The sequence below is a fragment of the Azolla caroliniana genome, unplaced genomic scaffold (genome assembly GCF_043228905.1).
Source record: "Azolla caroliniana isolate FFs.n. ecotype wild unplaced genomic scaffold, voAzoCaro1.0.p SCAF_3, whole genome shotgun sequence".
Classification (NCBI taxonomy): domain Eukaryota; kingdom Viridiplantae; phylum Streptophyta; class Polypodiopsida; order Salviniales; family Salviniaceae; genus Azolla; species Azolla caroliniana.
Window position 1 is genome coordinate 23,399,511 of NW_028230438.1, and position 16,342 is coordinate 23,415,852.

General features: G+C 37.5%; 2 protein-coding genes across 2 annotated transcripts; one reads left to right on the forward strand and one right to left on the reverse strand.

Moving 5' to 3' along the window:
* Window positions 1–5,355: 5,355 nt before the first annotated feature.
* Window positions 5,356–7,866, forward strand: LOC147866687 (uncharacterized). Its single transcript, XM_087317529.1, has 5 exons — window positions 5,356–5,620; window positions 5,740–5,808; window positions 6,072–6,163; window positions 6,436–6,557; window positions 7,442–7,866. Exons 1-5 carry the CDS (start codon window positions 5,370–5,372, stop codon window positions 7,625–7,627), a joined length of 720 nt encoding a protein of 239 aa, XP_087173655.1. The 5' UTR covers window positions 5,356–5,369; the 3' UTR covers window positions 7,628–7,866.
* A 3,758-nt stretch (window positions 7,867–11,624) lies between these two features.
* LOC147866688 (uncharacterized) lies at window positions 11,625–14,986 on the reverse strand. The gene is made up of 3 exons (XM_087317142.1): window positions 13,134–14,986; window positions 12,356–12,481; window positions 11,625–12,237 (listed from the first exon to the last, which is right to left on the reverse strand). The coding sequence occupies exons 1-3, from the start codon at window positions 14,711–14,713 to the stop codon at window positions 12,096–12,098; spliced, it is 1,848 nt and encodes a 615-aa protein (XP_087173268.1). The 5' UTR covers window positions 14,714–14,986; the 3' UTR covers window positions 11,625–12,095.
* Between the last annotated feature and the right edge of the window lie 1,356 nt (window positions 14,987–16,342).

Sequence of the window (16,342 nt, forward strand, 5' to 3'; positions counted from 1 at the left end):
CTCTTAATAATATAAGTTTCAACCATGTCTTCCTCATAAAACAAAGATCGGCCCACCTGAAGATGACGGTGTTGTTTGCGAAACAATACTCATCTAGTGCACAATGGGAGCCCCAAGAAGGTTGTAGGTTCCTTCTTCATATCCCAGATGAACCTCTACATGGTGCACAACAAATGCCATATGATGATCGTAAAAATGTAGCACCAAATAGTACTATTGATGAACAAAGGGCATATTGGTTGAGATGTCTAGCAGAGAAACAAAATAATATTGATCAGACTAAGAAGTATGCTGGTGATGAGGATGTCGAATGGTGGGAGATTTTCTTCACCCATCAACGCACCATTTTAGATAATTACATCGCCGGTTTATGGCCAATCCGTGTCCCATTCACATGGAACATTGGGATGACATCAACGATATCGCAGACTCATCACCAACAATCGAATAATATGGAGCTTCATGATTTAGTTCGGCCACTGCAAAGAGATATTTATGTGGGACCAAGAAAGTCACGTACTATTGAGGCATGATGGCAAGGTAATTTGCAAGAACTACAAGTGGGAATGTTGGTTGCAACATTAGCAGGGGACGATACCTTGGGCCATCCATTTTGGATTGCAAAAATTATTGAATTAGTAAGGGATGAAGAAAGTAGTCAGACAAAGTCAATAGTAGTCCATTGGTATCAGACAAATTCAACTGATGCATTTACAGGAAAGTATTCTTTAGAGATGGTTAAGGATGTCGGATGTTCAAGCAGAAAGAGAAGAAGAAAGAATATACCGAGCACGGCTACTCTCGCACTAGACCGTGTTGACATACTAGTATATGACTTCTCATTGACAAAATCAGGTCATCTAAGACAAGCAACTATCAAGATAATAAAGGAGAAAATCCCAAACATGGTGTCAAACGAAATACAGAGAATAACCAGAAGCAATTCTCATAACCACAAAGATGTTGGGTTGGAATTGGATGAGGATAATGCTTTGATTGCCACTGATGATGAGGATGAGACGTCAGAATGCTCTTCTAGTCCATCAGACATGTCTTAATATATTGGTTTGGTTCAAGCTGGGGATTGTTTTACTACATGATCGGAAACTTTGTAAATTTGTTTTGGATGTAAACTCACAAATATGTATAATTGTAACTGGTAGACATGTTGTACATTATTTTGTAATTTTGGTGATGTATTTTTGGAGGCATTTTACTTATGACTCAAAGTGGTAGTCATGTTGAAATTCAATATATTTTGCCACCTTTTCTAAAAAGCTTTACGCATGCGTCGTGTCTTTTTGAAAACTGTGTGCTTTTGTGCCCTTTTTTGACGTAGTGTTCTCATAATGCGACATATTACCTGTTTCAAATGACCCGGTGTTTGAAGATACTGAGTGATCTTGGAATGCCAAGTCCATGGCGCTTTCTTAAGGCCGTAGAGTGGTTTCTTTAGTCGACACACTGTTGTTGGATGTGTGCTCGATTTGAAGCCGGGTAGTTGTACCATGTATTCGACTTGAAGAAAGGCATTCCTGACATCCATCTAATGGAGGTGCCACCCTTTCACTGTTGCAAGCGCTATCACTGTCTGCACAGTGGTCATCTTTGCCACCGGGGCAAAGGTCTCTTCATAGTCGACTACATGTGTCTGTGTGTATCCTTTCGGTACGAGTCGAGCTTTATAGCGGTTGATAGTGTCGTCAGCATTATACTTCACTTTGTAAATCCATCTACAACCGATTGCCTTCTTGTGAGATGAGTGAGGAACAAGATCCCATGTCTCGTTCTTGCATAGTGCCTGCATCTCCTCATTCATTGCTTCGACCCATCGTAGATCCTTGGCTGCTTCGGAAAAACTTTCCAACTCTCAAATAGCTGCCACCTTCATCATAAAGGCATAGTGGTATGCCATATAGTCATTGTAGCCGAATCGGCTAACGGGATTCTTTTCTCGAGTGGAGCAACGGAGTTTTTCATTTCCCAATGTGAGTGCTTTTTTAACTGTTGCCAAGCAATACATCACTCGGCTTGCCGCTTGCTCCCATGTTGAGTAGTCGGCATCCTTTGGGTCAGGTTTGTTTTCTTGTGCTCATTGAATGTAGCCCCAATTGCCTTGGCCGACAAGGTATTGGTGCATCTTGTACTCCCAAGATGCAAAGTTGTTTCTGTCCAACTTCTCTCTAGGGAGACCACTCCCCATTTGAGTATTCATTATGTCGATGAAGATTTCCTTCTTCTTCTTCCTTAGACACAAGCTATGTAGTGTCACTACGATAGCAAATAGCCGGATTTTGTCGTTGGCGTATCGAACACACAACCACTATGAGTCAGGTGGGCTTAGTGGATATGCTAAACCGCGCACTTTAATACCATTAAAAGAATCGGATATGATTGTGTGCAGTGGAAGAGATATGTGTGTGTACACAACCACTATGAGTCGGGTGGGCTTAGTGGATATGCTAAACCACGCACTTTAATACCATTAAAAGAATCGGATATGATTGTGTGCAGTGGAAGAGATGTGTGTGTGTGTGTGTGTGTGTGTGTGTGTGTGTGTGTGGAAAAAGGAGAGGAGAGGAGAGAGAGACAAGATAGATCAAGAAATGAAGTACTCAAGAATATGTATATTAACAAGGAGAATATCAAGTACAAAAATGTAGCATTACAAGGGAGGATAACCGACACTTTATCAAGTAGGAGGAGGGTGGTTTATATAAGGTCACCCTCTCTCTTCATTAACTTACTAAAACACCCACTCTCTCTTTAGAGCTATAGAAGCTCCTAGGTCATGGAGAATGTTGAAAATCATTAGTTATGTGTCATAGAATATGATTCTATGACACATAGTTAATGTGTAGAGAGTAGTGGTGACTTTTGACCTTTGAGTGCTCATATATTCTAAAAGGGTGTGTTCACACACTAGATTAGGTTGAGCTTGATTCTCAACAAGGAGTTCAACCACATTGTCCAAAATTGGTATTGCATCTGGGTTAGCTACACTAGAGCCCCAATGAAACTGGTCACGATCTTGTGGTAATTGTTCCTGTCTTGAACCTGCAGTAGCGTTCACTGAGCCAACACCTGCAACCCCATTACCAAGCAAAGTTCTCACCATATTTGATTGCATGTTGTCTCTTCCAATCCTAGACTTTGCTTCAGCAGACGACCCCTCCGACAACCTTGACGTCATGGTCGAGACAATAACCATAGCATCTGTAGTTCCTGCAACAACTGCCTGTCCACTTGATGCTAGGGTAGCAAGAAAATATGCAGGTAACTCCGTTGTCTTATTTCCCTGTTTGCATGGTGCCAAATCAGCCGCACATGTGGCGGTTGGTTCAACAGCCACAAGTGATGAAGGCAAGGATACATGGGGAGAGGAAGGTAAGGAAGCATGAGGAGAAGAAACTTGAAGAGTTGAGGCATGAGGCGACCTGCATGCACACCTGTAGAGGCAGCCACAAGAGCGGCGACATTATTGGTCGTGTGCAATGACACAGAGGCAGGTGCGACAGAGCGGTTCATCTCAGAGTTCATAAATCTAGACATCAGAGTGTTGATAGAGCTCTTTTTGGGTTTTTTTCTTAGTTTTAACTTTTTATTATTTTCTCTTGAGTACCATGAATATTATTCTCAATGGTAGGGAACATGGTTGTTACCACTAAAACCCTATATCATAACATGGTTCGGCATTCCCAAAATGTTCAACCCCTTCATAACGACATTTTTGTTAATAAAGTGGGGAATAATATCGATTCTTTGTATGTCATGATACATATGAAAGGGAACTAGTATGTCTCAACAAATTGAAATGGGTGATTGCTGTGTCACGAGACATAAAACATTTGGAAATGAGAATGTAATTAATGATAATGATTGTGCTTTTTTCCCTATCCCATCTTTTAGACATTATAGTGGATGGCTTACTTAGCATATCATTGGACACTATTTGAGTTACTATAATTTCCCTAAACATCTAGAAGGGAACAATTTGTTTACATATTTGGGGATGTGGTACTCATGCTTCACAAAAAGATCTCCCTTAATAATATTTCCATTATAATTTCCCTAAACATCTAGAAGGGAACAATTTGTTTACATATTTGGGGATGTGGTACTCATGCTTCACAAAAAGATCTCCCTTAATAATATTTCCATTAACAAATGGTTTGCACGATTAATAGAATGTCCTTTATATGGAGAAAATTTATTGGTTTTTTTATGTGTTTTTTTCCACAAAAGGCGCTACTCTCCCATTAATTAGGAGAGTTTTTTAAAGAAAGGCTATACAATGTGGCTGCACAACTCACAACAAATGTATTGGTTGTGTCGTCTGTTAAAAAGAGACTCATATATAAATCGGGGTATCACCCCCCGGTCGAGTTCCAAAATATGAGAAAGCAACTATAGCTACGTACATATCCTCTCATATTGTCTGTTTAATTTAAGTAGGTACCTAGAACTATAAAACATGTTTTCAAAAATAGTGACATCCATCGTCGGTTGGCACAAACCCAAACCCTTCCCCCCACCCCCTAGAGGAATTGATCATAGATATTTGGTTCGTGATTATTAGTTGCCATCTAGGGCACTTGGGTGAGGTTTGTGACCGCCCCGACGATATGGTCACTGCCCACTTAAATTTTTGGCCGAAATAGAGCACGTTAATGGTGACGCGGGGAGGAAACAGCCCAAGGTGGAACTACTAGCCCCCTCATTGGCTGAAATTTATAGGTATTTAGTCGAATTTCCATAACAAATGGTTTTTTCCAATCCTTGGTATGAAGCACAAATGTGGATATGCATCCATCTTTCAACAATAAATTCTACTAATGTGATTATATACAAGAGTGTATAAATGAAATTGATAAACCTAGCCTACATGGAGAATAGTGCTTGACCCTATGTGGGGCCTTAGAATATGTATGAATTTGCCTGACAATAGTTATGCGAACAATACCATAAGTGTGAACTACTATGTCCTTTCTTTGCTTGAAACAACATAGGATATGAAGCAAAACCATGTTACCTCGTTTGACCTTAACGTGACGATGATTGCATGAGAGTATATCATTTGGAGGTCCTCACCAAGCTCACATTGGCATACATACATGTGAACTAAGTCTGATAAGTTTATATTGAACACGTTATTCAACTTTGGCAAAGTTTAGCTTTAATGGTACTCAAGGAACATACCTTTCAAACAGACACTTAAACACGAAGTAAGATAATATTGGCTCCATAAGTAAATCTAATGAGACACATTGATATATATGGACAATATATGAGTAGATCTCTCTCTCTCTCTCTCTCTCTCTCTCTCTCTCTCTCTCTCTCTCTCTCTCTCACACACACACACACACAATATGGCACATGCTAATAAGCTAATGAGTTTTCCATATCCTAATTCATATAATTTATTAATGATTCCTAGAAGATCTTTAAGTGCATCTCTAATCTTGACTCAAGTACACAATACATCTATCTTATATGTTAATTATAAGTGTGTCTCAAGTTCGAATCATCCGCGAATCACATTGACAAAGACATCCTCATCAACATTCATAGCACCACAACCCATAACTAATAGTTACAAAACCCCACTATTGCCTATCATGTAATAATTCATTTGCTAGTCAAAGCTCTATAATTGGGGCCCTTTAAAGATTTAGTTCAACTGTTTTTTAATTTCGTTTTTATTTTCATTTTAATTATAACTTTCTTCTTTTTGCCTAGCGTCAATGGGGGATCAAATGTCATGGCAATGGAGTTATGTAGATTCCTTGCTCTATCTTGGGTGAAAGTGTATGTAACAATAAATAATCTAAATCATTGTACTTATCACGTTTACTACTCTGTAAATCATGATTAGTGCATGATTATACTAATGGCAGTTTTAAATAATGTAAATCAATCCATCATTCATGCCATTATCCATAACATTCACAAATAGTGATCGTTTGGTGCCTTTTGTTTGATGACATAAGTAATGATGGGAATGTTAAATAACCTCCAAGCAAATCAATTGTATTCAAATGTATAATGCTAAGAGCTATGTTTCAAAAAAGGTTGTGGAACTTGGGGCATTGCATCTGGCGATTACCACGTACACTATCAAGCTTCGTAAAAGGAGAAGCAAAAACCATCGCAACGGTTGAAGGTTGGGCAAATTTGTGACAAAGTATCCTCATGCACACTTTTCCAAAATATACTAGTGCTTCAAACATTTTGTTTTTTCTATTCTCTATCTTCTTAAGGGCAAACATATATAACGGTTCCTTTGTCACTAAGAAAATAACACCGTCTGAAGAAATCCATTACTTTACCCCTAAAACAACATATTTAAAATCTTCAAATTTGGAGTCATGATGGCTTATTAGTGAACTTATTTTTATTGTACGACTTCGTATAATTTGTGGTTGACAACTACAGAAGAAATAGAGAATGTAGCGGAGAAAGTGAAGCAAGGTGCTAACATTGTTGAGAAAATAGCCAAACAAGTAGAAAAAGTAGCTGAAATTGTCGAAGAGGGTGCCGATAAAGTTGTGGAAAAGGTACACAAATTTGGACTTCACTTGCAAGAACACAATGGGAGCGCATTTTTTTCACCAACTTCATGTTACTTTGTACATATGCACTTGCAAACATGCACTTGCTTGTGGATATACATTACATATGCAAGTTGCACAATTTACCAACAAATAAATCACTTATCAATCATTTATCATTTCCAATAATGGCTTTAGGTTAAGACTTAAACCCTAACATCTACAACATTGAGGTACACATTCGTGGAGATCATTTCAGCCTTGTGCTAACCGAGATCGTGTAATCCATAACTTCCTTCCCGAAGTTCCCTTTAAATAATCAAAATTTACACTTGAAAATTTCAAGAGCATGCAAAATGATAGTCCAAGACAGTTTTGAGATTTAGGTTATCCCAAAGCACACAAACCGCATGGTTCACCTTTATATAGGACTTTACGAGTCTACTTTTTACATACCAAGGATTGAAAACTCAAGGACCATACAAAATAAAATATTTCCATAAAATATAGCTCTATAAATTCATTATTCACAACCCAAGGGCAAACATAATTCCATTGCCCAAGGAGACAACCTCTAATTCTTCAAAGAAAAGGCACAATACCATTTGACAACCCTAATGTAAATATATATTTTTAAATCTTGATTGATTGCTCTAATATAATGTGTTATTCAAGAGTATTGGTGTGAGAAAGTAATTGATGATACAACCATATTTGTTAAAATGCCGTTTCTTTCATATAATTATAAAGTCTTCACAAGTTCTACCTTTATATGCCCCATAGTTTAGAAGTGGAACCATGTTTTCCTTAAATATGTGTTTGTCATACTATTTGAAATAGTATTCCTTCAAGTATCTTATTTAACCATTTGTTATTTTCTTGAAGTACAGTCTCAAAAACCAAGGGAAAATGTGAGCGAAGAAATTCACGAAGTTGAGGGAGATTTTAAAAAGTCGAGCAAGCAAAGTAAAGAGATCGTGGATAGGCATGATCAGAAACGTGATGACAACACGAGCAAACCTCTTCATATTATATGTAGCACCACCTATCATGCTCTCCCTTTAGCAACAACATAACAATTCTTCAAAGAAATTTCAAGAATGAAACTGAAGCATGCATTTGACTGCTATGATGTTTCCACATTGCAAGCCTAACCACAATATATGACTTCTCCATTTGAAGATTACAAACGTTACTTTTCCCACTTTTGAAGTGACCTTTGTTATATATATATCATATTCTCTCTTTTTTTATTGCACTCACTTTCCTATTTGAAGGATAGGAACATTACTTTGACCTTTTGAGATTTGGTATACAATTACATTATATAAGAGCTACGTCTTATTTTTTTAATTTGATTTTAATGGTTACATGACAATTCACAATTTTTAGTATATTTCAATGAAACATGATAACTAGACATGTGAGAGCAAAAACTTATGGTTTATTGCTTAAGTTACAAGGCAAGGAGAGATGCATGGATCCTTACAATTCATTACCATTACCTTAAGAAAGCAATGTAAAAGCGTTTATTCATTCCTAGTAGGCATATATTGGGAGATTGTAGCACATAGTGTGACGAGAAATGTGTGCAAGTTTTAATTCCATTTATTAAAGTTTGTGGTAGGATGGATATTAAAGGCAACACGTCCATAGAGTCATTCACCAAGTACTATTTTGTTACATCATGCTTCGCTATGTTATTTTAAATGTATCCAATACATTTTGGAGCTCACAAAGCATGTGTCAAATACCCATTCGTGGTAAATTTGGGTGAATGCATGACCTATGATAAGGAAAGAAGATGTATGTATGATAATAGGACACGATACTACAGTCTACAGTATCAGAAGTTGAGATTGAAAGTTGGGGGTGTGAGAGATGATAGTGGCTTTATATATCCTTCTTTTGGTACTCTTTTCTTGCTTTATGTATTCACACCAAATTTTATGTGAAGGCATGGAATCAGGTTAGGTTGGACTACCTCCAAAATATCTTTGTAATATTAACTTCACGACAAATATTATCATCTCATTATGCAATTTGTAACTATTGCACTTGCAACCTTTGTCACGAACACAACCATTGGAAAATACTCCTTTAAGAACAAAACCTAACACATCAAAATGTCAAAATGACAAATATGTATCAATGTCATCCATATGAATTCTAGAGAGGATAAAAACTTTGGGGTTCTAAAAAATCCATGCAAGGTCAAAAGGAAATGAACTTGGTTAAGAATGTGTGACAAGTTATCAAACTTTTCTTGGTTACCTCTAGTTATCTATGTCCGTTAAGAACATCGCAAATTAACCAACAATAGGAAGTTGAATACTAATATTTTTGCTTTCAAAGTGACCATCCTCTCCATATCCCCTTATAAACTCCAATACATGTTTAATGATATGTTACTATTAAAATTATTGAATTGAAACCCATCAAGGAATCATTTAGGAAATTATATATCTAACATTTGTCTCATGAATTTGCGCGAGGAATTTCATTATATGAATTTGTGAGTGGAATTTGATTGTATGTATACTGGATGCACTTCGTGAGATCACTATAAAGACGTGGATCATAAATTTAATGCAAACATTTAAATTTGGGGTCATGAATTTAAGTTAGAGATCCTTGCAATACATTAAATTTCAAGCTCATTGGAACTTGAGCAATTGGTGAGTTTTTTATATTGTCCACACAAATGCTATCAGTACAATCGTCGTTTATAGGCTAGACTCTAGCCTACGAATAATGGGGAGGACACATTGTAATGTAAGACATGTGTAGGTGGGAATTTGACATCTAAATCAGCCCAACAATGGAGAAATTGCCAACGTTCACTTGCACTACAATTACCACAATTGCTAAGATTAAGGTTTTTAAAGGAAAAAGAGGAAATGAATACGTGGATGGTCAACTTCATAAAGAAAAATCATTTTCTCACTTAATTCCCTCTTACAAAGTGGCCCATGAATGGCCTTACACTAATTGACATTGTAGATAATTTATCAGGAAGATTCCTAAAAACAAATAGTGGAGACAAATTCTAAGTTAGTTTCTTAGTCCAATTCTTGTTTAAATGCAATACAAGTAACCGAAAAAATTGGCTAAAGTATCGAAGATGCCAGATGGATCATAGCAGTTTGGAAACTCCAATTCTTCTAGCTAAGAACAAACAAAAAATTGAAACATTCACCCTCCATGAAAATAGATGAGACATGGTGATATAGGTGTAGAACTAACCATTATTAACCCTCTTGATCTAATATAAGCCATTGAGCGAATCTAAGTAGAGTTAAAAACTTGGAAACCATTTTCTTGTGGTATGCGAAAAGTCAAAATCCACATCGAAAATGGTAGGTGGTGGGGCATTCAAACCACATCAAGAATCAAGACAATGGAAAAGTGGAGGTTTTTGTGACAGACATGACCATGGTAGAATTTACAAGCATGTCACATCAGGGGCTTTGGCATCAATGCTTTGACATTGCACCAACTAAATCGATAAAAGCGTATATGGTATGAAGTTGCTTGAATGATTTCATTGCTATGCCTTGTCTTATTTCATTTGAGTCACTTTTTAATAGCTTGATGAGACGCACTTTGTCTTCTTGTAAGTTTTTCTCAATAGGTACATAACATTGTTAATGATCAATCAAAAATTTGAAAACTATACTATTAGTTACTTAAATGTAAAGTTAGATATCTCATGTCTTATTTGGCTTTCACCGTATATTATTATAACAAACAACCCTTGTATATTAGACATCAAGACAAATCATTCTTCGGTCCCTCTAACTCCTCACCCACCTATATCACAAATGCTCTTATACCTAAACCAAGGAACAATTACTTGGGCCACATACATTCGTTGTCAAGTTTGACCCAAATCGAACTTGGTAAGGAAGTCTCCAATCTAAGGGGAACAAACATCGGAGGGAGAAATATTTATTTATAATTATGATTGATTGTTGATACTCAAGAGTCACATTGTTATTTTTTTAAATTTTAAGAGTTTCTCTAATCACCATCTTACTTTTGCCTATACATTATCATGATTGGTTAATTGACAATACGTAAAGTGATAATAGACTAATAACCTCTATATCAATACATCACATCATGCTCTTGTTTTCTTCTAGGAGTCTACATGTGTTATATACATACATGAACCACACATTTGTCGTCCATTTGTTGGGTAAATTCTTATGACTATTGTAAACCAACCCATTGAGATATGTTTCAAGTGGTATAGGAAATGTTGGAATTAGATAAATTCAACATAAATTATGGGAAATTGTAAGAGCTTTGAATAGTTGGCACCTCTTGCGTTAGTAGTAGTTAACACATTGATCAAAAAAACTATAGAAATAGTGTGATCCACAAATCATGGACACTAAATGATTAATAAAAGTAGAGAGGCTCACATGGCACACCCTTTAGTTTAACCACACCAAGACTATACGCAACCAATTGTTTTGCAAACAATCCTTTTCCACTTTGTCAACACGTCCCTTTGTGAAGTCTTTTTGAAAGCTGGTCTAAACCTTTGATTAAAAAATGATGTCGTCTCTTTGAGACATATGTTCTTACAACCAACTTTTGATCCGAACGCTTGATTTAAATATTATGAAGATCTTTGTGGTTGGTATGTCTTTTGACTCCCATATTATGATATCAAGAAAATGTCAGCATTAACAAGGGGTTGTACTATTGGTCGTACCATTAATATATGTTTAACGATTTAAATTTATTCCCTTAGTCAAAAAAGTAGATAATTATCACAAACTTACTAATTATTATAATAACAATAATCATAATGTGAATAACCTCATGCCTAATCACAATGCTAATGACGTAATAAGGCAAATTACGTTTCTAACTAGCATTGGAATTAGTGCATTCCTCTAGATTAATTACTGATTTCAAAAAATATTCAGCATGTGGGCTAAGAGCATTCTCAATTGAAGTAGACAAGAAAGCTCAATCCATATTACATAAACTCATAATTCTAAAATACAATACAATCAAAGTTACCAAGAGAATTCAGCTCCACAATATATATATATATATAAATTGATGCTTTCTTCAAAAGGTTTCTTGGGAGAAGTACATGAAAAAGGTCACCCAATTACTACCATGACATAGTACATGTTCAATGAATTTACAAAAGTATTATACGAATTTATGATACCATGCTTTGACCAAACACGCACCAAACTTCAATGTTATACATGTTTATCACTTTACAAGGATAAACTCAACCTCCAAGGCCCACACATTGAGCATCGTAAACCAATCCTTTCTTTAACCAGTGACTCAGTGAGGTGCATATAGATTTAGAATTTTCAATTAAAAAAGTCATATATAAATAGTCATCCATGACATAATATTTGGCATTGAGCATCCAGTCAAAACTGATGTGTAATTTTCAAAATTCACGGCGAGCTTGAAAGCGTTGATACTCCGAAGCATACCACTGTTTGAAATGGGGTCATTTATCCTTTTATGATAATATGGTATACATTATGTTGATTAATGTCAATTTTTTGGAGTTTGGGCATTATGGGAATGAGTATGCTCCCCTTCATATGTGACAACAAGAATGTTTGAATCATCAAGAGCGCGCTCCAAGAACTTTCGAGCAGTGCAACCTCTTACCACACTACATTTGTAATAACTCCTATATATCGAAGTCAAGAAGGAAGATTAATTTATAATTAAATGATGCAAAAACAAATTTGGGACAAGTATGAAAAATACATAATTCTTATCATTTCCTATGTTTGAAATTTGGATACCTAGGATGAGGAGAGCCTTTAATAGGCTTTTGCCCATATTTCCTCCACGAGTATTCATCAGGTGGTATTTCGGCCATTTTTGAACTAATTGACGGCACTCGAATGACTTTCCGATCCCTTGATTTCCTGAAATGCATCGGTGAATAAAAGGCATTAAAACACTGACTCCATTGTTGAAGACGAAGGGTGAACAATACATGTGCTAAATTTGCACTTGGAACAAATATAGATTCACTATCATGTTGGTCTTTGTAGTTTATAACTTTTCTATCACAATAAGTTTTTAGACATTCCAACTTTGTGAGGGACTTGAGCTACATGTTTCCCTAGAACCATGTTTGATCCTTGCCATAGGCTATGCCTCATCCTGTAGATCACAATCGGTTTCTCATGGATGTTAAAAAGATGTATATATAGAAATCTATCTATCTATTATGACCTGTTATAGAGGGGACAAGGCATATCTTGTTATGTGTTAAGGTTGGATATGGACTTATTGGAGCCCCTTTGTCCTCATGCCACCTAACTAAAGTAAGTTCTCATAAGCAATGTGGGAATCATAGAGGGAAAAATTTCAAAGACTTCTTGGTGCAACCATATACTTCGATGAACACATGATTGACTTCGTATAAATTTAGACTCCGCCATTAGCAATTTAGCTTATAAAGACACCTAAAGTTGTATATATTAAGTTGATGACCTAATTTGAGCCTTAGCCAAGCACATGGGATTCTAACACCAAAGAGGAAAAACATTGCGAGACTAATGAAGAACTAACCTTCGTTTCGGGCAATGGCATTTTCCTGAATTGCTACATTTTGCACCTCCGTCTTCTGAATGTTCGGAGCACTTTTTCCTCGCCGATGAAATTTGAGGTTGCCCACCATTGTATGTCCCAAATGAGTGATGATTAGAAAGGACCGACACCTTGCTGTTTGTGACCACGTTCCCATCCACACTTAGGGAGGACATGAAGGAGTTAGAAACCACACTAGGACTTGACGTAAACATCGAGTTCTCAGTCCGTCGAGCGCTACCTAAAGTGGTGGACCTTTGGGGGCCCTGAGTAGATTCCCCTTTTTTATTGGATCTATCAACACTAGGCATACCAGAATTGTTTACTATGGATCTATTGGCATTAGGGACACCATTCCCCACAGATCTATCAACATTAGGCACACCATTTCCTATATTCGACCTATCGACATTAGAAACTACGGATCTATCCACACTAGGCGTAACATTTAGTGCCGCTGTAGATCTTTGGGCATTAGATCGTTGAATGCTACCCGGAGCGGCATTGATGTTGGTTGCTCCTTGCACCAAGAATGGATTAGGACTAGAAAAGTTATACTTAGGCATATTGATTAATGATTTAGTCATGGGATCACATGAAGTGTTGAGGACATTGGGGCCAGTGCAAGGAGCTAGGTGGTAGGCATACAGAGTAGATCTTAGATTGTTCGGGTTAGCATTAGCATTAGCGTTTGTGTTAGTATTAGTGTTGGTGTTAGCATCAATTTTGGGATTAAGGTGCGAATGGATCGAATTCTGCATATATGATGACGGCGTGGGCATACTAGTGAGGCTATATGGGATTTGGGCTTGGTGTGAAGAGAAAAGAGGTGTGAAACCCTTAGTGGTAGCACTAGAGGAGGTATTGTTATTACTGATTGGGGCTTGATCTTGGGAAGAGCCATTATAAGTTATAATGCTTAGAGGTGGTGAGGAAGAATTAGTAGAAGGTGCTTGGGGGGGAGAAGAAGAATTAGAAGGTGTTCTCAACACTCTGCTACTGTAATTGTTGTCATTATCCTTATTGGCATCGATTTTACATTCGGTGTTGGCGAACTTCTCGTGAGGAATGTTCACTTCCTCGCCTTCCTTCGACGATATATTGATGAAAGGCCGTTTTTTCGGAGGCTTTGTGGAAGAGGAGGAGGAAGAAGAATTATGATCAATGGAAGAAGATCTGGTGGTAGACATTAAATTGGCTATGGAAGGTTTCACACTAGGGCCCCTCTTCACCCTGGCAACATGATGTCCACTTCTAATGCTAGAGCTTGACCTAGAAGTGTTCAATAACGAGATCGCATTCTTGAAATTTAACAACAGGTTCGCATCCATCGAACACTTGTCCTTGTTGACGGCCTTGGGTATATTGATGCGAACTTCATCATCTGTTAGAAAGCCTCGACCTTCGGTCTCTTGTTGCTGGCGAGAAATCAATTGCATAAGATTTTGCAAGGTCTCGAGGCACGACGAAGCCGCCTTGTGCACATCACCTTCTCTTAGATCATTGAAACTAGAAGAAGAAGGAGGGGGAGGGGGAGTATAGTGAGAATCCAAGACTTCCATGGCCAATGAGGGAGAGATCCAAAGATGTTTGGTGGCGAGGCCACGAGTGAATGGGTCGGAATTGGGGTTGTGAAGGAGAAGGGGGGGAGTATTTGTTTGTAAGAGTTAAGGGGGTAATGGGGAGGTGTTATGGAGAGAAATGAGAGGAGCGATAGACCCCAATTATAAGGGGGGCAAAGGGAATCACAATATCATGGAAGGTGATTTGAGTGGAGTAGAGTTGAGTGGTGAGTGGAGTGATATATCACTAAAACACACACACAACAATCTCCTCTCTATCCTCAAAAGGAGAGCAATTCCTAGCATCTCTCTCTCTCTCTCTCACTTTACCCATTGGATTGGCCACTCATGTAATAATACAATAATATATATATGTATTGTGTGTGTGTGTGTGTGTGTGTGTGTGTGTCTCTCTCTCTCTCTTCACACTCTTAACAAAAGTCTTCCCCCACCCTCCACATTAAGACATGTTCATAGCTAATGTACAAGTGTCCGTCATATGCTTGCATCTATACATTATTCACTACTAAATTGACCCCCCCCATCTCTCTCTCTACATTTGATCATGGTGAAACTTCTCCCTCCTTATTTGGTCGTGGTTGAACTCCTCTCTATAGATTTGGTCATGGTGAAAACTCCTCCCTCTACATGTTTGTCATGGTGATATCTCTTTCCCTCTCTACCTTTCTCTCTCCCTCTCTTTGTCCTTGTCTCTATCTCTCCCTCTCTACCTTTGTCTCTCTCGCACACACTTATTATAGTCAACTCTCTCTCTCTCTAAATTTATGTGGGGCAAATTCTCTCCCTCTACCATATATGTTGTGGTGAGGCCTCTCCTCTCTCTAGATCTTGTCATAGTAATCTCTCTCCGCCCTCTCTGCTTTTCATTGTCATAGTCAACTATCTTGAGCTATGGGTTCTTCGTCGGGATGCACAATAGTAAAATTCTTGAGCTTCCAGGAATCACCTACCAACGTCATAAACTACATGGAAATGTTTCTTTCTTCTGGTCCCGTAGGTCCTTTTTGACCCTGAGAACAATGATAACCTCTCTCTCTCTCTCTCTCTCTCTCTCTCTCTCTCTCACATCCATATCTTTTCATCGGTAGCCATTTGTCTTTTCTTTCACCTTTTCCGCAAACTCCACCAAACCTACCAAGGATGTCCACCCAACTTTAATGTCATTCTTTACCACCCCTAAGTTTAAGGTCAACAACTTTTATGTTATGCCCTTGCTAGTCAGCACTCCCTATGGTGTATGTCACTATCTAGTATTATAATTCTTTAATGATGCCCTTGCTAGTCAGCACTCCCTATTGTGTATGTCACTATCTAGTATTATAATTCTTTAATGATGCCCTTGGTGTGCCACATCTTTCATTGACTGTGAACCCTGAATCCACATGCATATGTTAAAAAGTTACTACACCATTCCACATGACACATTTTGATATCATGGAGTCTCCATACGAATGCTCATTGTCAAAAAAAATTATTATTATCACTAAATCTGAATTACGATTCACGATCTTCCACATGACACGTCTAAACATTGATTGATTATAATACATCCATTTTGTTCAACCACCCTTCAATCACGACACCGTTTTTATCAATCAATACACTTTC

What these genes read in the sequence shown, in the direction of transcription:
- LOC147866687 (XM_087317529.1), top strand. Translation starts at nt 5,370, where the DNA reads ATGGCACATGCTAATAAGCTAATGAGTTTTCCATATCCTAATTCATAT. An exon ending in ACCCCACTATTGCCTATCAT is followed by an intron (nt 5,621 to 5,739) that starts GTAATAATTCAT and finishes CTTTTTGCCTAG; the next exon opens with CGTCAATGGGGGATCAAATG. An exon ending in GCTCTATCTTGGGTGAAAGT is followed by an intron (nt 5,809 to 6,071) that starts GTATGTAACAAT and finishes GTTTCAAAAAAG; the next exon opens with GTTGTGGAACTTGGGGCATT.
- LOC147866688 (XM_087317142.1), bottom strand. Translation starts at nt 14,713, where the DNA reads ATGGAAGTCTTGGATTCTCACTATACTCCCCCTCCCCCTCCTTCTTCT. An exon ending in TGCCATTGCCCGAAACGAAG is followed by an intron (nt 12,482 to 13,133) that starts GTTAGTTCTTCA and finishes GATGCATTTCAG; the next exon opens with GAAATCAAGGGATCGGAAAG. An exon ending in AAAGGCTCTCCTCATCCTAG is followed by an intron (nt 12,238 to 12,355) that starts GTATCCAAATTT and finishes TTCGATATATAG; the next exon opens with GAGTTATTACAAATGTAGTG.